This window comes from Dicentrarchus labrax, unplaced genomic scaffold (genome assembly GCF_905237075.1).
Source record: "Dicentrarchus labrax unplaced genomic scaffold, dlabrax2021, whole genome shotgun sequence".
NCBI classification, from domain to species: Eukaryota; Metazoa; Chordata; class Actinopteri; family Moronidae; genus Dicentrarchus; species Dicentrarchus labrax.
The window spans coordinates 18383955-18401040 of NW_026136715.1; the positions used below are offsets into that span (position 1 = coordinate 18383955).

The 17086-nt window shown below is 39.1% G+C and overlaps 1 protein-coding gene across 3 annotated transcripts in view; it reads left to right on the forward strand.

Annotated features, from left to right (window-relative positions):
- The first annotated feature begins 14461 nt into the window (after positions 1–14461).
- The window catches only part of LOC127377321 (thymocyte selection-associated high mobility group box protein TOX), a 77683-nt gene continuing 75058 nt past the window's right edge, over positions 14462–17086 (forward strand). For all 3 annotated transcript variants that reach the window (XM_051425083.1, XM_051425084.1, XM_051425085.1), the window contains exon 1: positions 14462–15134. In XM_051425083.1, the coding sequence (XP_051281043.1) occupies positions 15030–15134 (105 nt within the window). In that variant the 5' untranslated portion in view covers positions 14462–15029. The remainder of the gene's footprint in view (positions 15135–17086) is intronic.

The window sequence follows — 17086 nt, forward strand, 5'->3', positions numbered from 1 at the left end:
TTTGTTACAACATGCAGTTCTTAATGAAGAGGCCGGCAGCTTGCCTGATTATGTTGTGTTGTAATATAAAATCATATGCATAAACCTTCCAACACTGTGCAAATAAACTAAATTAAATCTTTTCAATCTGTCAATCTGTCTATCTATCTATCTATCTATCTATCTATCTATCTATCTATCTATCTATCTATCTATCTATCTATCTATCTATCTATCTATCTATCTATCTTTGCGTATTTACACATTGTTGTTTATTTGGGATTGAAGTTGTTTCGTCTTGTTCTCCCTCTCTGGGCAGATATGAGAAGAAACTTTACTGAAAGCACCATCAGCAGTTTTGAGACTGTCCGGGTCAGTGTGGGTGGTGTTGAAGAAGGGATGGCATCCTATTGAAAGGACACACACACACAAACACATACTACCACATATGCAGAAAAGCGCACTTTGTGGTGTACCTGTGACAGTACTGTTATGAAAGATGACAGTGTGTCAACCAGTTTCTTGTTGATTATGAAACCTATTTCACACAGTGAAGCATTGTTTTCCTGTGGTGTTGCATGTGCCCAAACCCTGTACATAAACAGGCTGACTTGCTAACTTGTAAAGTGAGAGTGTCTAGGTGTCACTCTTTATTCTTGATGTTAGATTCAGAGGTTGTTACAAATGTATTTCTTCTGATTAAATACATTGGGCGTCCTTTAAAACTTCTCAACATCCAGTTCACCATTTTATTTACACTGCCAGGCAGCCCTCGCTTGTTCCAACTCCTCATTCAAACTATATGATGTTTACACTGTGAAAAATATTAAAACCCCAAAAACTACTGTTTTTATGGCTACACATTGCCATCAAACTGACATATTCTAAATATTTTGTTTATCATTTTATACACATTTCCCCAAAACTTCAGCCTGACCTATTTTACATCATTGGAAAGTTTTTCCACTTGAATTTAAAATAAAGCTCTGTATGGTTTTGCTGCACATCATGAGTTTGCAATGACTAAACCACTGACAGGTCAGAGTGCTTTATGGGGGTTTTGCAGTATAATACAGCCCTGTGCATACATACATAGTACATATACAACACTGAAATATACACAAACATGCATACAGTTGTCACAGTCGCACTCACTCTGCCATTATGCACACAAAGCCTCATAGCTTGAGCGTATACCTTATAAATCCACAGGATTTGGGGAATAAAACTGTTAACCCACTGTTGAGAGTGAGTGTGTCTCGGCAGGGGTGGCTGCATATCATGCAGGATGAGAGACGGGACGTGGGGTGGCTTTATCACTCAAACTGGCCTCATGGAGCCCAGCGCTCTTTGCCAGCCAGACTCCAAGTTATTCTATGCCAGTGGAGCATTGATTTTCCACACTGTTAGCTCACATGATTCCCCCTTTCCTCAGAGGAAAATTGCTGGGATGAAAAAAAAAAGGACTCCCTGTGATCGATTGGTCCACTGCGCTACTGAATTCAGGTTACAAGCTGAGGGAGATGAGAAGAGAGGGAGGGAGGGTGAGGATGAAGACAGTGCACAGCGGGGCGTTTGCATGTTAGTCTCACTGAGGTAAATATGGACCTGTAAAACTAGGGCTGAAGAGGAATAGGTTGTAAAGCAACAGCAATACAGCAGTGCACATGTACTTGTTTTACACCTTGTTAACATTTAACCACTGAAAAAAGAAAAAAAGAAAAAAGAATCACCATTTTTCACTTTTGTCCATAATAATGAACTTGTTGCTGAGTATTTTGTCACAACCCTTGCAGAGGCCTCACACAAGAGTATAGTTATGCATATTAGTTAAGACCTAATCACAATGGAGAGTCATTTAATTGCTCTCTTTTAAATGTTATTAATCTTTCCAAAAATATTTTACACTTTATCTTAACTGCTGTGGTACTCACATCAGGCTCCTAAATAATCTGTGAAATATATCTGTGAATCGGTAACTGAAGCCGTTAACTCGTTCTTTTTGGCCATACACACTTTTCTTTATGTAACAGCATTCTATAGTCAGTTTTTTCACACATTAATCACTTTCAGAATAAGCCAGTAATTATCCAAAAATACAGCGCCAACAAGCAACAGAGCACAATGATGTAGTTTCCTTCCTTTACAAAAAACTTGGCAACAAGGAAAGAACATCAAGTGTATGGAGACGGTATGAAAATAGCCCATGCCATCAACAGCCAGTCACTTAGCCATTTACTATTAATAAATAATGCTCTGTCTTCCTTTCAGCCATTGCTTCTTCTAGTTTTAAATGGTATACATTTTCATTAACGTCAGTGGGCTCTTCTTTATGGTGCCATCCTGCATGTTAGGTGAGCTTCTCTCTCAGCCTCTCAAGACCATTATGTTAGCAGTGATGCATATGAACTCATTTTCACATGATGGATGTGAAGGATGGGGGAGAGGCACAATGGCCTCATACAATAGCTCATCTCTGAGTGTGAAAACAGAAGCTTCCTGTGTGTTTTACCATGAAACATCACGTCATGCATATATGTATATACAGTACATATAGGATAGATTTTTAACCATGCTAGCAGTGTGGCTCTAGGAAGTCAGTCCACCAGTTTGGCCCAACCTAAAATATCTCAAGAACTATTGAACAGATTAAAGGTGAAATGTTGTCCCTGCATTCATACCCCGACAATGATTCCTCGTGACTTGGTGGTGATCCCCTGACTTTTCCTCTAGCGACTTAATTTGTCAAATATTTGATTCATGACCAAATATCTACAAAAGTAATGGCATTCCTATCAGCATTTTTATTTGGTGCTAATTGGCAAATGTTAGCATGCTAACACGCTAAACTATGGTCACACTACACAGTCCAGCCAGGATTTTGTTGCAGCCTAAAATGCATGATTTCATGGCAGCTTTTCTAAAAATACGAAACTTGCGAAAAATGTGAAAGGCCCTATAGCAAGGTTTGGTTTGACTGTTACTGTAAAAACACAGCGCTTCCAGAGGGCCTGCTCCCCGTGTAGATAAAAACAGCTTATTAAGGTAACAAAAACACGATTCTCATTTACGCACACAAAACATACCTATATATTCTACAGGTAAAATCTGGGGGGTTGTAAGTTGAGTGAAGCAACTTTTCAAAGGCAACCTGATTTCAACTCTGCACCAGTTATTTGAACAATTATGTATGAATAGGGGCCCTGGAGGACAATTTTCACACACTGGAGGTAGCCCTAGTTCCACTGGTGAAACCCATATGTAGAGTGTGATTCCCTACAACAGAAAAGGATTTAAATGTGAATGAAATGAGTGAAATGTGTCCACCACATTTTTTATTTTCTTAAAATACCACTGCCTACATCTGCATGTGTAAAGATGAACTTACACAGTAGTGCCCTTGTTTGGGCTAAGAGACTTCCATAAACTTTTGATGTTGTTTGATTGAGTTTTCCTGTTGCCATGAATAAATCAAATCAGACTATTTCTGTCAATGACAAACTAGCCCCCTCCATATTTCACAAGGTTGTTATATACAGAGATGTGATATCAAATACTGCTTTTAATTAGTTTATGTCAGATAATACAATTTGTTGTGAGATAGTCATAAATTCTTTGCTTAAGTCATATTGACATATATTATCAGTTTGACTCACAGTTTTAAAATAAGCATTTTGTGTGTTTTTTCAGAGGTCATTGAAAATGTAAGTTTACTTGAAAATGTAAATTACTGGATGACAGCACAGGGTTAAAAAGTGAAATTCACTTATTCTTCTAATCAAGTTATGTACTGTAGTTTACATGTAATATAAAGAGAAGTTTGGTTCCTTCAAAGATTGCTTGCACTACCTGCCATTAGCAACCTTGTTAGGAACCACATTCTTTGTGTGTGACAACATTTATAAATGTTAAAAATGAGCACTTATCATAACACTATCCCAATTATCCCCAGACACAACAAATGCTAAATGTATGTCACATCTTGATTTAAAAGGCCAACAATCATTGTTTTCATATTTATCTAAACAGGGCAATTTTTTTGGGGCCAGAATGGGTGATAAGCTTTGTCACTTTAATTACATCAACGTAAATATTTCATATTGGCCAAATCAGATCTTGTGGCTGCAACATTCTTGTAAATGGAATTTTATCTGTAGCTCGGGACCATTAGTGGCACTGAGTTCTGAGGCAGCCTAGAGGACGGTAATTAAGTCCACTCAGCCGTGACTAAACATTTTTGACATTTTTCCTAGTCCGGAATGAACTGTCAGTGTGCAGAGAGAGTAACCATCTTGTCACTTTGTGTTTGTATAAGAATAGCAGAAAGCTGGGTGCTGCGCTGCTGGGTCCAGAGTTTCATATCATAAAAAAAGGGAATGAAATGCAAGAAAAGAGAAAATGGTGGTGGCTTAAACATGGGTTTGTCTGTCAATCTGTGCAGTTGTGTGTGTGTGTGTGTGTGTGTGTGTGTGTGTGTGTGTGCGTGTGTGAGGAAGAAAGACATAGACTGTAACCCATTTCTAATTCTATGTTATTTCATTTCACAACAGTTCTGAGGGGAAAGCGGTCTAAAATACAGTACGTGTAAAAATTTTGAAAATGTTTTGAGCTCAGTTAATGCAAAGAAAAGAAAAGTAGGACACATTTGACTTTGCTTTGCATCGTGGTTTGCTGATGGATCAAAGCTGTCAGAATAGCCCAGTTTCTCATGGGTGCTTTTGTTAGATTGTCTCTGTATTTGTTTGGACCTTCAACCAAGGTGTGTGCGTCTGTGTGTGTGTGTGTGTGTGTGTGTGTGTGTATGTGTATGAGCATGTGTGTCTGTGTGTAAGCGTGTTCATTAGCAGAAACTAAGGTCGATTTCAACAAAGTTACTGAATATTGTGATACATTTTGCATCTCATTTCACTAAGGTACTTGGGTGCTAATATGTTTCTCCTCTTGTGCGTGCAGATATAATGAGTTACAGTGGTTTCGAAGACAAAATTCAGAAATAACAAGGTGACTTTGAACTTGCCTCCGAAGATATTCCACTGGCATCCTTAAGAAGAAGAAAACAACGAATGCCTTAATAGCCAATACAAGCATTCCATCAACTTTGGTATGCTTGAGTAAATTGAATACCCCTGCTTTGCCTTTTGTTCTAGAAAATGCATCAAATTGATTGAAAGAAGCAATTACGGTACCAGGGAGTGGTATTGATTTTATGAAAGTGTGCAATTACTTTAATTGGGATAACCGTGTCTCGATTAGACGTTCGTAGTAGACTATGTTAAAAAAAATGTCTGCATTTTACAGTTGTTTTGATTTTGAGCAAATTCCATTTCCAGTGCAGCCCAACCTTTGTACCTGATTAGCCTGTTCATTTTCCTCTGTAACCAATGTCTCTGGGGATCCAGAAGATATTCAATCAACATGGGTTCAGTGGTAATGAAAAAAGTCAATGGGAACATTAGTGAAAATTATTTTCAATGTCACATGTTTGAATGATTGTGCATAATCGTAGATTTGATTTGTGAGGTGAAAGCCCAGTTGTGAGCAAATAAGAAATGTGATTTTATCCCTGAATGTGTTGTTTGCCAGGTACAATTGAAATGCATCTTCTGTTCCAGCAACACTGAGTTAGAACCAGTAAAAAAATAATAATGGGGGGGTGGGGGGGTGTGGGGGGCAATGAACAGTGAAGTCAAGCCTTAAATCTGGCTGCATACCATGTGACTTGACATGGAGCAACCGAATGAAAGAGAGAGAGATAGAAAGAGAAAAGAGTTAGAGAGAGAGGAGAGAGAGAGAGAGAGAGCAATACCCCCATAAAACCATCTCTGCTTTCAGTTCAAATAGGTCCTATCATCTCCATGACAACAGTCGTAATGGTAACATGGAAATATATTAATGTAAAACCATGGCAACGTTCTCCAATTGAATTAAGCAGCACCTGTGCACATTACAGAAGAAGATAAAAGACAAAAGGAGCCAGCTTCTGCTTGCCAAGCAGCTGTGGCTTTCAGACCTTAAAAACCCATCTACATTTCCTGAACGCATTTGTTTTCCAATGTTTCTGTGCGGCAAATTACCGTAGCATTGCACGTTTTTTGAGGGGTTTTCTGTCGTATTTGTGCAAACAGATGAGAAACTGGATAATTATGTTCTTTTTTTCCCGTTGACTATAAGCTGAGCTCCTCTGCCAGAGTGGTGTAGCCGGATTAAGAGAGTATGTGTGTTTTACCATTAAATCACATAATGGTGGGGCAATCATTTTGATAGGTAAAAGGGCACGGTGTTTGTGCACAAAGAGACATGTTAGACACACAAACTCGGTACATTGTGCTCCCTTTCATTCAAAACAGAGGGTGTGAGAGAGTGAAAGTGGTTGTGTTCTGCCTTCTTTTCTCTGAGCTGAGCTGAAAAGAGAAAACATTATCTACATCACCATGCCATCAAATCTGATGGATTTTATCCCATCCCTCCCCCCTCCCTCTTTCTTCTCTCTTCCCCTAGCCTCTGTGTTCACTGGTAATAGCAATGTAGCATTCTCTCACCCTTGAAAATGTGAGTCTGTGTGTGTTTGTTTGTCTCTGTAGAAGAGGAAGAAAGAAGGGGTGAGGCTGGTGAGGACACACAGCCTAAGTGAAATTACCCCTAAAAGGATATTGTTGTTCCCAAAGAGTGTTGAACAGCATTTTCAACAGCCATATTTTATTCATACGGGCAGTCATGTCCAACACAGAGACCCATACAGTACATTGACTTCAGCTCAACTCTGTCTGTCTCCGGGAGAAAATGCTCATCCTGTTGCAAGGTAGCGTAGATAAAACTCTAATCTCCAATCTCTCAAGGGATCCAATGAGAAACTATTTTCTCCATCCTACTTTCCATTGTGCAACAAGCCACTCCTTCAGGGCTGATAGAGGTCCAAGCCGTCAGTACTAAGTGTGCTTATACATTATAAGGCACTCAGGCCTCCCAACAGACACCTTCTCTGCAATAGGTCAAAATTGCATAACCATCTCTTTCAAATTTTCCAGCTGTTTAATGCCAGGAAAGAGGCACAGTGGAGATTAACAGGAAAAACACAGAGTCTAGATTGGCCTATACTGTCACATACAGTGCATCTGCACGAGAACAGGGTTCAGTGCACCAAACCTTGAATTGTTCAATTTAGGTTTTTGAACAATGTCACTGATGCTTACTTAGTGGAAAATTGCAATAATTTGTCCGATATGATACAAATGAGCAGTCAAGTTTTCAGAGAAATTTGACCATGACATACATTTTTACGCATATCTTGTAATCACTGACATTTCTCACCACATGAATCCACTTGTAGAGTGAGTTTATAATATGATTTGTCCTTTTATAAAGCCATGGTTAGAAAGTATTAGAAATGTAGCCTTGAATGGTAAGAATACTCAATGCATTTTGTACCTGACTGCCTGTAGGACAAAAGATTATTTTCAGTTTCTTTTGCTCAAATTTCAGCAAAAAGTCTACAGTGGCCTTTACGTTGTTTTGTTATCATTCATTCATCATTTACTCACTGCATGGACTTCTGGAACAAATAGTTCTGTACTGTAAAAATTCTAATAAAAGCAGAGTCCCAATTAGAAGCAGGTCTCCTTTACTAGCCTGGTGTGGCTACACGTTTTGACAAATAAAGGCAGGTCTCAATTAGAGGCCTGGTCTGGATTTTATAGAAGTTCTTTGGATGTATAAAACCTCTTAAAACCCACGCTGCCCGCTTGAGTGAGAACTTTTGTCAATATGGACATGCTACACATCATTAGTTCAGTTAGATTCTCCACAGTTCAATCCTTCAGTTCATTTTACAGAAACCATGAACACCAAAGAATAATTCATTCAGATTTACTGGCATGGTAAACAAGAGACAAAGAAATAAAGTGCTGACTCCCAACCTTTGAAGCAGTCATAAAGCACATACTATACGGGATGCGTCCATTCCTCCAATATTTGTTTTCCTTTAGTCCATAAGGGTCCACCGATCAAAAGAATCAAAGGGTTTCATTAAAATGAATCCAAGTTGTGAATATTGTCATGTGAAGTCTGTTGCTCACTGTCTGCTGGGTGCCGTAAGTCTTTGGCTACTGTAAAACCACGTTCATGTTCAAGTCTCAAAAGACAAAAATTTACAACCTGAAATTCAAGCTGTTATTGTCAAATTTGCTGAACAAAACTCAGGAGAAGCAACACAATTTAATAGTATTTCCATCTGTGTTGAGTAAGAGTTTTGTGCTAAAGGAAGTGAACTGTCCCCAATAAAGGCAGAAGGAGTTCAGTGATTGCTTTATGGAAGTTTCAATAGCTGTGGTTACTTCTATTACAAAGGTAATCCTAAAAAGATAAAGAACTGTCACCAAAAAGTTTATTATAATGTAAACAAACGTTCAACCAATGTGTTCAGCATTTTTAAACAGGAATAGTTTAACTGATGGTGAAGTGACTCTAAAATGGAAGCTAAATCAAATGTAAAGAAATACAAGAACAAACGTTTCATCTTTAGATGAAATATCCCTTTAACATACACTGAATTTGATAATTAATTTAGGTGAAATATTTCGTTATCATCTCATCCAGCAAATAATATATTTTGTGAGTGAAATATCCCCTCAGCATCCTGTATATTTGATCATTTATATTTGGGTTAAATAACTCCTTCATTGCCAATAAATAATATCTTGCTGACTGATTTTAAAAATGATATCATGCTAAAACTGAAGCTAACGCTAATGATCCACGTAGAAGACATGGAAATAAAGAAACAGCATGTTCTTGTACTGCTGTGTAAAGCTAGTTAGCTCTAGTATTAGAAGTATGATAAGAGTCTGATGGGGTTTGCTGAAGTGTAAACTTTCCCAGATCTAATAAAGAGCAGGACAGTACCAGCCACCATGCCTAGTTACGGTTGCTAAGCTATGATTGGACAATTGCGAGTCAGGGGCAGGGTTTAGCAAATTATCACTTGATAAATATTTGAGGGTTATCAATATCCAGTATGTTTGATAAATGATCATATACATTGTCCAGTAAATAATATATTTTGGTGTACTTGGATTAAATAAGACTTTCAGAGGCCGTCCACAGGTTTGAGGCCATACAAACATTTTCGATGTCTCTAATAAATTTATTGTGTTTGTCTTCTTATTTCACAGCCTGAAGGACATGGATAGAGGCCAGTGCAGGCATCATCCTTCAACTCAGATAAAGATCAAGTATGCTTCATTTAATCAGTGGTTGGAACATGAGAAGCAAAAGTATTGTTTCACCACCATGCATGATAGAGATTACATAGGATCTGCATGTCTTGACATCAACAGAGAGTGGAAATTGAGAGGGTTTTTACAGAAAATGATGCCCGTATCATATCTACAGATCTGCATAAACAGAGGATTTTAGCATCAGTTTACTGCAAGGCTGTGAAGGTTAACAGCTCCTGAAAAAGGATTATACAAAAATAAAATGTTGACTTCTGACCAAACAAATTCCAAAATGTGCAGTCACTGGAGAATAAAATGTATTTAATGGCTGTTACTGCTGTTAGGTCACATTAAAAAAGATGCCTGAATTCAAATTAGCCTCATTTTTTCTTTTCTCGTCTCTTTTTTCCCCCCCTCGGTAAAAACATCTATAATTTGAGCTACTCAAAAAGAATCCTAATTGCTCATCTGAAAAGGACCATGATTGGATGCTTGAATTTCTTTATATAGGAATGACTCACAATCCCTCCGCTTGAATGACAAACAATTTTCTCTGGCAAATGATGCCATGTGTCTCGTTGAGTAGAAATAAGAATAGGTCCTGTTTTCTGACATGTGCACAAAACACGCACTCAGTCATATGCATGAGATGAATTGTGTCCAAAATGCAAAGACCAAAAAAAAAGAGCAAATGTCACCAACTTGTTTTGATTATACATACCAAACACTGGAAATGAAAACAAGACACACATTCTCTCTGTTTTTTAGACAATGTTCAAAAGTATGAAACTTTAACTCACTTGACATTATCACCATGTGCAAATGTTGGCCTTTTTAATGATATGAAAACACTGAGCTAAGCTCCTGCAGACTGCAATACATTCTCCCCCAAATGAGAGCTGAAATGCTATAGGCAATTAGAAGAGTCTCTAGAATTTCCTTGAAATGAAGTGCTAAATGAAACGTGGTCAGACTGACAAGTCTGCTCTCTTTTTCACTGAGCTTCTCTGTCTTCCTGCAGCACTCCATGCAGAGGGGAAAGGTATACACGTCTCTTTTTACCAAATCAAGAGTCAATGCATGTAAGCCCTGTGGTGATTTTCCTTAATTATGCTTCAGGGTGATTTGCAAGGTGGATGACACAATGAGGACATGATGTCAGTCAAATAATATCCCAGCATTTTTTTCTCACAGTGAGCTCAGATTTACAAGCGTACCGTACTGTATCTGAGTTCTGTTAGGGAGTCAGCATTTTCCATGTATGGAATAAATCAAGAAAAACCACACATGGACATAATCTTTTGGTGGCTCACATGTCAGAGGCTTAAAGTCCTGCAACACTGAGTATGGGAGCTGACCTCTGGGGAAACTAGGCCATGACCTCCTTGTCTGCAGAGCTGCATTGAGGACATTATAGCATCACTACATATAGGAATCCACAAGGAAGAAGAGACTGGTTTATGTTTCACTCTGTATTACCACAGTTAAAACAACAATATCGAGAGATGGAAAATTGCATTGTCTTGTTGTCAAGTAAATTAATGATCCCAGAATCATTATCTTAACTTCTGTTTGTGCTCTTGGACCAGATTGTTGACACATTCAAGACACACTGCTGGTTCCCATGCCCTCCTGAAACAAGCAAGGTCAGTGCGACCTGGCACAGGGGTCAAAGGTCGGCCAACTTGTCCAGAAAAATGCCCTCAGGTGATTGTAAGAATTAAAATCGCGCTTTTTGGAAGTCCCGTGCTGTCTCCCTGTGCACTTTTGCCCACATCCTAAAACAATTATTTTAACTTATTGCACCAGAAGCAAGTCGAAATGTTATATTCTTATAACTTAAGTACATTCAAAGGGGAGTAAGACAGGTCCACTCAGTGAATTAATATTGATTCTGAGTCAAAGAACAATCTTTAACATTTATCTCTTAGCCCAGAGACAAATTTATCTCCTAATGCCCTGCAGGCTTACTGTACAGGTTGTTACTACCAGACAGCTACAGGTACAACTGACAGCTAGGGTGTGTTTGGTAATAAACAGAACTCACTGGGACACACTCTTTAAGGCATTTTTATACACCTCAACACCACGAATTGATCAATTAAATTTTTTTTAATAAAATCACATGATTTTGTCTTTTTTATGCTAATGACTTGAACAATAAACAAAAACAAATATATATTAAAATCAAATGTAGCGCTGACTCTTTATATTGTAATGTATATTCATAAAAATGAAAGACTTATCATTCATCCTTGGTTCAGCTGCCCTTAGGCATTATAGTTTGCATGATTGTGCTTAATGTAAATAGTACAACATGTACTGCACTTCTGTGGGTGTGTCATGTTGTACATCAGGGACAAAAACTGGTCTGGCAGAATTTCAGAGATTTTCTGTGTATGAAAATGGTGAGTGAGGACAAAGCAAGTCATCTCTTGTTATACTGTAAACATATTTAACAATATATTTAATTTTCTAACGTCCTCTTAATTGTGGAAAACATGCTGTAGGGTAATTTACTTAGCTATCTGACATGGGGTAATGTAAATAAAAATATCTGCAATCATAATTATATGCAAAATAAAAACATTATTTTATTTTAAATGAGGTGTATGCCTGTTCACTTATTTTATAGGACCTACACTCCAACAGCTGGCAGCCAGACACTTGTAATCTGATAATATAATTAAACTTGGCATAACTTCATCACAAATCTGTCAAGAAATAAAAACAACACATTGCTTTTGCATATCTGTAAAACCAACGTTTGCACTCATAAAACTTTCTGCTGCACTGAGATATTATGCAATTTCCCTCTTTTGTTTGCTATGTGAGGCAGTTGACTAAGAAGTCTCAGTATTAGAAAAATATTACAGCACAAACACAAAGAGGCTTACTCTACATGGACACATGTAACTTTAAGTTATGTTGTACAGTAATTACTTAATGTTTTGAAACCCCTTTAATGATGCATAAATCAGGACTCATGATGTTTAAAAAAGGCTGTGATACTTTCAAAGCTGTGAAAAGTTTGTACTGAATACCTTCAGCCACTGCTCAAAGCGACAGGACTCTATTAATGTGAAATTGTGCCTAATTCTCACTATGAAAGATATGACTGCTCCACAGAAAAGAGCCTGATAGAATTAAATCACCATAGTAATCACCAAAATACAGAAAATAACAGTAATGTTTCCTTGAGAAACATTCGATGTACGATAACATAAACTAAACAATGTACGCAGCCACTACAGAAGCTTTACAGTAGTTGTCACTTCCCCTGTCCATACCTGCAGTCTGCTCTGTGGTATGAAAGAAACTTCAAGTGAGTGTAAAACAATCTGCCAAGTTTCTGTTCTTTAACGTAAAAGTAGCATTTAATGACATCACAAAGCGATTTACTCTTTTCTGCTCTAACTTTGGGAAAGAGATGTTCAGCATTCACTTTTAATTTTTTAATTCAGCTATCCAAGGTCACAGAAATATCATGTGCCGATTCTGTTTTGAGATGATTTTCAGTTTAAACTAGCACAACCCTCAGCATTTCTTTTGTTCGCCCACGCTTTACTCAAATCAGTCATCATTTCTGCAGGATGAACCGACAGCCAAATTATCTTATCTACCTTTCATCTTCCAAATTTTTTCATCTGCATCACATTTTATTTGAGATTAAAGTAGGGCTGTGTCTTTGTGCAGCACTAATTGCCATAGAGCTTCAGTAATTAAAGGACAATAAAGCCTTAGTAGTAATTAGTTTCTCTTGTTTGGTTGCTAGCCCATCAATTGTGCTTCAATAATACTGATCATTAGCATGCGCCTGGGCAGTGAGGGATGCTGGGAAAGGAGCCCTGCACACACAGCACTCCACATTCCATTCCCATGAAGCCATGGCACCGAGCCATGTGGTTAACCCTCTGTGTGCTGGGCCGGCGAGAGTGGCAGTCTGTGCCTACCAGCGAAGGCCTGCGCTGTAGAATAAAGAGGTTGCACTGTAACATAATAGACCTGCTGAAATAATGACCAGCTTTTTACAATTTCTGAAGGTTGGGAACATACGAGCTGCAGCAGTGGGCAGATGCTGCTGTCGTGGTTTGTGTAAAAACAATTGTACCCTTCTCCGTGTTACATGCCCCTTTATTCACATCCAGGTTCACCTAATGAAAGCCTGTCTGCGGTACTGTTAAGGAGTGATAAAAAGGATATATTATCGCCTTTTTAATGCCGATCCATCCTAAAAACAGATCAAATTAGGTGTCTTTAAACAGAACAGCATCGGGCGAATAAAGAACATTTCTGTGCAGGCAGGGTGTGTGGATTGTGCTGTAAACTGTGGCATAGTAATAACGCCAGGCAGCAGAAAATGTGCTCTGTTCTGTACTTTGCCTTGACATGATTGAAAGACAATGGTCCCATGGATAGGCCATTTCAACATCAAATGTGCATGCACATCACAGGGCAAGGGTGTGCTATCCATCACATTCAGTGAGCTGTCAGAGGCAGCTCTCACAGCCCCAGCTTCTCTCCACACACATTTGCAACTGCATGGCAATACAAGATTAAACCTCTGCGTACATATTCCACAAGGAGCATACCATATTTTACACACTTTTGAAAGTGGCCACAGTTAGAACTATGCTTCCTACATTGTTGGGTGTAGTTACTTCAAGAGCTTTAAAATTTTTTGGATGTTCTCAAATTAAAAAAAAAAACATTAAAACTTAACATTCAAGCAGAACTAGACCACAAAAACAACTTTATTGTCGTTGAAATTAACTTCACATTAAACAAAAAACATTAATAGCCTAACAGAATAATTTCTATTCAAAACTTGACTTTATAAGAATGAAAATATCTCTCAGAGTTGTGTCCCTTTGCTTTAACCTATTCATGGGCATTATGGTAAAATGAGTGGCCTAACCAAGTGAATTTTGCTCACTGCTTCAGGCTACAGACTGTAATAGGTTTTTATAAAGTCAGGTGATGTCGGCATTAAACACAACAGGTCCAGGTTGTGGCCATGCAAATTAAAAATAAAAATACATAAAAACATGGTCTAACTACAGAGAGACTCAGTGCAACCTCCTCCCATCCGCCTTGGCACAATAACCCAAATGGAAGCCTTTATGAAGCACACTGATGGAAGCAGAGTGCGCTTTATAATGCACAGCCGTGCACACTACTACATTTCCAGCTAATCAGAAGCGCGCAGTTGCAGAAAGGAGAGCGGTTGCCAAGGCAGCCACCAATCTCCCCTCCCCCTTCTCCCTCCGTTCCTCTTTCCCGTTTATTATCGGCAGAGGTCGCATGGCAGAGGGAAGTCCAACCACTTCTGTACTGGAACCAATGCAAGAATATGCACCTCCATAACAAAGCCTGTGTGGAGTCCTAAGAGCAGTGGGGGAAAACAAGAGGCTGCAAATTTACGGGCTGCTGTTCAGCCGTTAAAAAAAAAACAGGTTTTAAAAAGAGAGGATCTAAGTTGGAGGTCTGCTTTTTATTTGTTCTGGAACAACGGGATAGTTTTGCCAACACGTGTGTATCCATGAAATTCGTACTCTGCGTTTTGAGTGAGTGAGTGTTTCGCATCCTGGTGCGGGGCTCTGAGGAGGACTGCGCATCACCAGAGTTGGTGCCGAAGTTCGGCCGCGAACGGATGTGAGGGAAGAGTGTACCGAGTAAAACTCCCCCACTTCTTTTTGTGTGTGTGTGTGTGTGTGTGTGTGTGTGCGTGCGTGTGTGTGTGTGTGTGTCTCCTGCTTCGGCGTTGTGTTTGCTGAGACAATAGTGAGTCAAAGACGCTGAAAGTGATTTCATGCCTTCAGTCTCGCACAACCTGAGATGGACGTGAGATTTTATCCTGCGCCCCCGGCAAATGTGGGTTCATGCTCCCTACCGACTGATCCAAGTTGTCTGAGCTCGTTGGACTATTACCACTCGAACAAGGTAAATAACAAACTGTGTAGCCTCGTGCACTGAAATGCTTAATGTCTCACCTGTCTCTCTATATGAACCCAACACTGCCTGCAGCATTCACGCAATGCCAAACGCACGCTTTGGACGCGTTTTATCCACGGGCGCAGCACACACTCTTTAAACAAAAAAATGAATAAAAATGTCAAGTGTCAGCAAGTAAAGTGACCTGATGTAGGAAGGACTGGTTTTAATTTAGACTGGAACAGGACATAGAATTAGTGTTTACTGTTACTTTAGACTGAGACCTGCAATCATTCTTTTTTTGCTGTTGAAAGAAAATGTGTAGTCCCAACTTTTTTTCTTCTAACCAACATGGTTATTATCATGTTATTTCCCCGGTGAGATTGTGCAGTTGTATTTTGCACAAAGCTGGCATTAAGTGTCCCACCCGATGTGAAATACCAGGGGCTGTATAGAATCCATACTGCCCCACTCTGCTCTCTGCTCCAACATTATCTTCCCTCTCAATGATTTCTTATAGCTTACATGGTTTTCCGCTGGGAGTTCAACGATTAAATGGATGTGTGCCAGTAATGTACTGTTAATTACTTTGTAAGGAGAAACCACAGGGTCTGGCTGGTACAAGTATCACTCTTTTCTCTCTCTCCGTGTTGACACCCCGCGGCTTTTGGCTTGTGACCTGCACTGACTCCATTGCAAGTGCGCAGGTGGCATTTAAAACAACATTATTCATATTTTGTAGTTTGACATTTTACTAGAAAAAAAAAACAAAAAACCCATCATCCTCTGCGAAAAACAAGCCACGCTTAGTAATCCTGTTATAGAAAAGGGAAGGATGGGGCAACACTATAGGTGCATTAAATTGAAAGACTGGCATAGGAACTAAAAAAAATACCACAAAGTAAGATAAGCTCACAGCAAAAGTACTAATGAGTACTGCAAACACAAGATATACCCTGTGGAAATACTAGGAAAACTATTTTAAACTGTTTAATTAACAGACTGCCACTAGTTTTAGCATCTGAGCCATCTGCAACCACAGAATTAGACTTTGTTGTTGTCACTTACCGTGGTGGGAATATTACAAATCAACAGGCTCTGCGTGTTGACCTGCTGCTGCTATAGATGAAGTTGTTGGGAGATAAAGATGGTTTGGAGTTCGTTTGGCTTGGTCTCTCAGATAAAGATGGCTTTCAGGTATGACAGTGAGGGGAATGTTACACAGTTGGGGATGTTTGTCTTTCACTGTGTGGGCAAATGGAAAATCTGTGTAACTGAACGGAACATTCCAGTAATCAACTGAAAACATCACCATCCCAGTTTAGATCTTTAAAAAAATGGTGCTAGGCTATTCTTTGCTCAGGTTTGGCAGCACAAAGCTAGTTCGAGATGGATAGACAGAAAAAAAAAACCCAATTAGGACGCAGTTTTATTTCTGCAACCCCCGATTCGATCACAGATGGAAAAAGGTCAATATAAAACATTTATTGTAAAGGCCGGTTTACACCTGTGACACACAAATGGGCCCATATAACTGTCTTCCTGGCACAGGCTATCTTTTTTGTAGGTCATGCGAATTAGGATCGCCCTTCATGCGGATAATCCCAAGAATATGCTGATATCCACACACTGCATGAATCGTGGAAACAAAGCCACTAGATATTAAGTGATGTAAAGTGCTTTCATAAGGGAGAAAGCGACACCAACTACTGTCAGTGATACAAAAGTGTGGCGCCCCTCAAAATTACAAGTGTTCATTTGAATTATTGAACTCCCCCCTACTCCTTTTGCTTGAGGGAATGGGGGTGGTGGGGGGGTGTTCTTTCCACAAGGGGAGATATAATTTGCTATCATCACATGTGTAACACTAACTACCTTCACTAGCAATGCAAATGAGGCTGCAGGGAGCAGCAGGGATCATTTGGTGTCCTGTTAACACAGTGCACGAGGTCAAGTTCCTC